Source organism: Alligator sinensis, unplaced genomic scaffold, assembly GCF_000455745.1.
Source record: "Alligator sinensis unplaced genomic scaffold, ASM45574v1 scaffold96_1, whole genome shotgun sequence".
Taxonomy (NCBI): Eukaryota; Metazoa; Chordata; order Crocodylia; family Alligatoridae; genus Alligator; species Alligator sinensis.
The window spans coordinates 733,683-737,589 of NW_005842402.1; the positions used below are offsets into that span (position 1 = coordinate 733,683).

The 3,907-nt window shown below is 37.4% G+C and overlaps 1 protein-coding gene across 1 annotated transcript in view; it reads left to right on the forward strand.

Moving 5' to 3' along the window:
• Positions 1-3,907, forward strand: part of PTPRK (protein tyrosine phosphatase, receptor type K) — a 570,492-nt gene that overhangs the window by 461,323 nt on the left and 105,262 nt on the right. Inside the window, exon 11 of the mRNA XM_025211350.1 lies at positions 1,273-1,474. Within this exon, the coding sequence (XP_025067135.1) occupies positions 1,273-1,474 (202 nt within the window). The remainder of the gene's footprint in view (positions 1-1,272; positions 1,475-3,907) is intronic.

Consider the following 3,907-nt stretch of genomic DNA (forward strand, 5'->3'; position numbering starts at 1 on the left):
AAATTCAGTCACCATGCATAGTAGTATTGGTTGGCCAGGACCATCAGTAATACTAAATGGTTATAACAAATGAGAAAAAAAATCTGAGAGTAATTGAAATGCTGCTTTTTAAAGCTTGTATGTATATAGATAGTCTTCCAATAACGTGATTCAGTGCAAACCTGTGAAATCTCAGTTGTGGATAGAGAAGATTACACACAAAAAATGTTAAAGCTAATTTTCTGTTGGTTTTAAAGTTTGTCCATCTCCCTTCTAAGAAGCCAGAAGCCTATATACACATTCTGTATACACATTTTTTTAAACATATAGGCTCTTGGATATGGAGCATAAACCATCAAAAACGTGGATATAAACACTTACAAAAGGGGCAGACTCTAGGACCATTCCATTCCCTCTTTAAGTGTTCAGTTTCTGTTGTGATGATGAATTAATGACTTAATGACTATTGACTTCTTAGTTCATTAAAGCAGGAATATACCTGGACTGTCAGTTAATACAGGCACCACTATGCCAATGTCATTCTTGAATGCCATTGTTGGGTTTGGATATAATAGTATGCTTTGGAGAGTATAGACAGGTAACTATTAGAAACAGTGAAGAATGTGCCCTGCTAGCTTAAATGTAATACTACAATTCTGAGGGTATGTATTAATAGGGTGGGGAAATGAAAGAGGAAAAGAAGTGTGTGCAAAGTGCTCAGGAGGAAACAGATTTTTCTTTAGTACTTGTTAATAGTGTAATACTCAGCAGTGTCACTTAGGATTACACCATATTCTGTACTTATCTACTTCCAGGTATCAGTATACCATCTGTTTCCTTCACAAGTACACCAATAGATTAAATTCAGCCCAATTCTGTCAAATAATCTAACCCAGTGGTCGCCAACCAGTGGATCTTGATCTACCAGTAGATCTTGGAACCTCTTGGAGTTGATCCAAGACTGAGGTGGGCAGCTGAGTGCTTACATGCATGCCCCAGCCCCGCAGGTCAGTCTGTGGGGGCGGGAAAGGATGAGGGCTAGATCGAGGCCCCGACAGTGAGGGACCTGCTGGGGAGGCATGCCTCCAAATAATTCTTTCTCACTCTGCCTCAGTCTGGCCCCCCACCCTTCCCTCTCCATAGACTTACCTGCTGGGCAGGGGGTGGGAGGTAGGGGGTGGCAACAGTGCACAGTAGGTCTTAGGTTGCTTTTAAATGTGAAAGGTGATCTCCTACTTAAGAAGATTGGAGACCACTAATCTAACCTAACTTTAAAAATAATCATTTTAACAGGTCAGCTATAGCAGTATACGGTCATTTGATCCTGCAGTTCCAGTGGCAGGACCTCCACAGACTGTTTCAAAGCTGTGGAACAGTACCCACCATGTATTTTCACATCTGCATCCTGGTACCACCTACCAGTTCTTTATACGTGCCAGCACAGTCAAAGGGTTTGGGCCGGCAACCACAATCAACGTAACAACCAACATCTCAGGTAATTATATTAAAAAAAAATAAAGGAGGGGTCACTTGTTTGGTACAATAAGTTTTGTAAGGCTTACAAAAGGATTTGGATACTGTCATTGCTTTAGTTTAACTATAATGACAGAACTGCCACAGGCTTTGTGATTTTTTTTTTCTCCATGTGCATGTGAATGGAGCAGAACGGTTTAAGGGTTGGGTGAGCAGAGTATCAAATAGCAATGCAGGGCATCCTGTTATAAGTAAAACATTCCACCCTCTGAATGACAAATATTTCCATATATCATTATGGCACTAAATAAGGAAAGTAACTCTGAAAAAAGTTAAACTGTCAAGAATGTTGGTGTTTGGGATATATTCTCTGGTACAAGTCTAGGGATCAGCACATTCATCGGGAGAATTGTGCACCTATAATTTTCAGAAATGTATTGTGTTCGATGTTGTGCTTTTTATCTAAGTATTTCAAAGTGCTTTACAAGCCTTAACTAATTAAGTCTCACAACTCTCCACAAGTCAATAAGTATTGCATTTGTTTTGCAGATTAATAAAGTGAAGTTCAAAGAAATTAAGACTCACCCAAGGTGGCACAATTTAACAGCAGAACAGAGCAGCAGAATAGTTTGCTGAATTTAGCTGCATCTAATTCATGTGTAACAGCTTCTTTGTTCTTTTAGAAATGTGTACAAAGAATTGATGTTGTCTTTAAAATCTCATTTCATGTATATTGTAGAATTAAAGAATAGAAAAATAAGCAATTAATAAAATCCACCAGTTTTCCATATTAGTGATAATAGTGTTATTAGTATTTTTCCTGAAATAATAAGCTGTAGTTTGGTTAACTAGCAACAGTAGTAAAATTAATCTCTTGTTTAGAGACACTCATTTGATTTTATGGCATGATAATTTACGAACCTGGCAGACAGTCAAAGATAAGGCCGTATGAAAAGTTGAAACAGACCAAAACAGGTTATTTCCCTTATTTTCTGGCATAGTGATATACAGAAAAAATTATAATGCAGAGGATTGAATGTTTTACAATAGGTTGCCCTGTATTGCTCCCTGATGTCCTGGTCACCCAGTCCTTTCAGTACCTGCTTTTAAACATGTGCAAATACATGAAAGTGGAGAAAAAAACAGAGTTCTTTCAAATCAGAAAGCATGTTGTGGTTGTCACTGTAGTTAACTAGAACCGTGGCTCAAAATCTGTTTGGCATTCCACACCCTAAATATTTCTTTAAAAATGTGCTTTTATTTACCCTGGGAGATGTGTTTTGTGTCTAATATTTTACTCAGATTCCTGCCAGAGCCATCTTTGTTTCTTCAAACCTAATTCCAGAACATAACCCTTCCAGGAGAAGTGGGTTATGAAAGGCTTGCATATTTTCTTGTGGTTTATCATTTGAGCTTCATTTTTGTACTTCTAGGAGGAAAAACTACATCTCATTAATAAGATGACATTAGAATCTTGTTAATAAATGTATGTGCCAGTAGCCAACTTTCATGTTATTCTGCAAAATCATCTCAGCACATGGACCTGTATTAATCAATAGGCCCAGACTGCTCATGCCTGAGAGGGTATTTGGGAAGAGTCATGCTGATGAACATAAAAGCAAGCAGCAGCAAGTGTAAATGAAGTAGATATTAATCCTGGCCAGATACAGATTAGTATAGTGACATTCTGTCTCTCTCTCTCTTTCTCTGGGTTTGCTTTTATTTCTCTCTTCTTCTTTCCAGCGTGTTTTAAACTGTTGTGTAGTGTTGCCAAGCAACAATAATTGGTAAATGCGTTTTACTACAGTGCTGGCTGTTTGAATAGTAGGTGAAATGATACCAAGTTTATAGAATACTTTTGTGATCCTCCAGATAAAAACCAGATCTAAATAGCTAGCATTTTATAGGAAACAGCATCTGTAGGAAAAAACTTTTATTTTGTCTCTGAGGCTAATGAGGTGCTGCTTATTTTGTTTCAGTGTAAGCATTTGATATGTTATTTCCAAATATTTTAACTTAAGTGATTGACATTCTACCAGGAAGGTTCATTAATATGACTGAACAACACTAGTACCATAAACAGTTGTATATAGGCACATCTCTATGTTAAAAAGAGGAGCAAATATTTCTTACATCTCCTGAAAACTAAGATTTAATAGAAATCTGATTTACTAAATAATGATTTAACTGTTTTAAAGATTAGAAACTTCAGAGTTAACCCTACTTCATTTTATTTTATGATCTTTTGTCTTGATTCTGTGGTGCTAGGGGGGAGCTCTCCAAAGGATGCAATCAGTGCATTACTTCAATCAATCTTTGAAAGCCTAATATGCAAATAAATGCAGAGAACCTGTAGATATAAGCTATGTTCATTTCATGAAGCAGGGCTACTACAGTATGCTTTTACTTAGGATGGCCAGGGCTTGTGGATTGCCATCCCAGCAGAAGGGGTGGG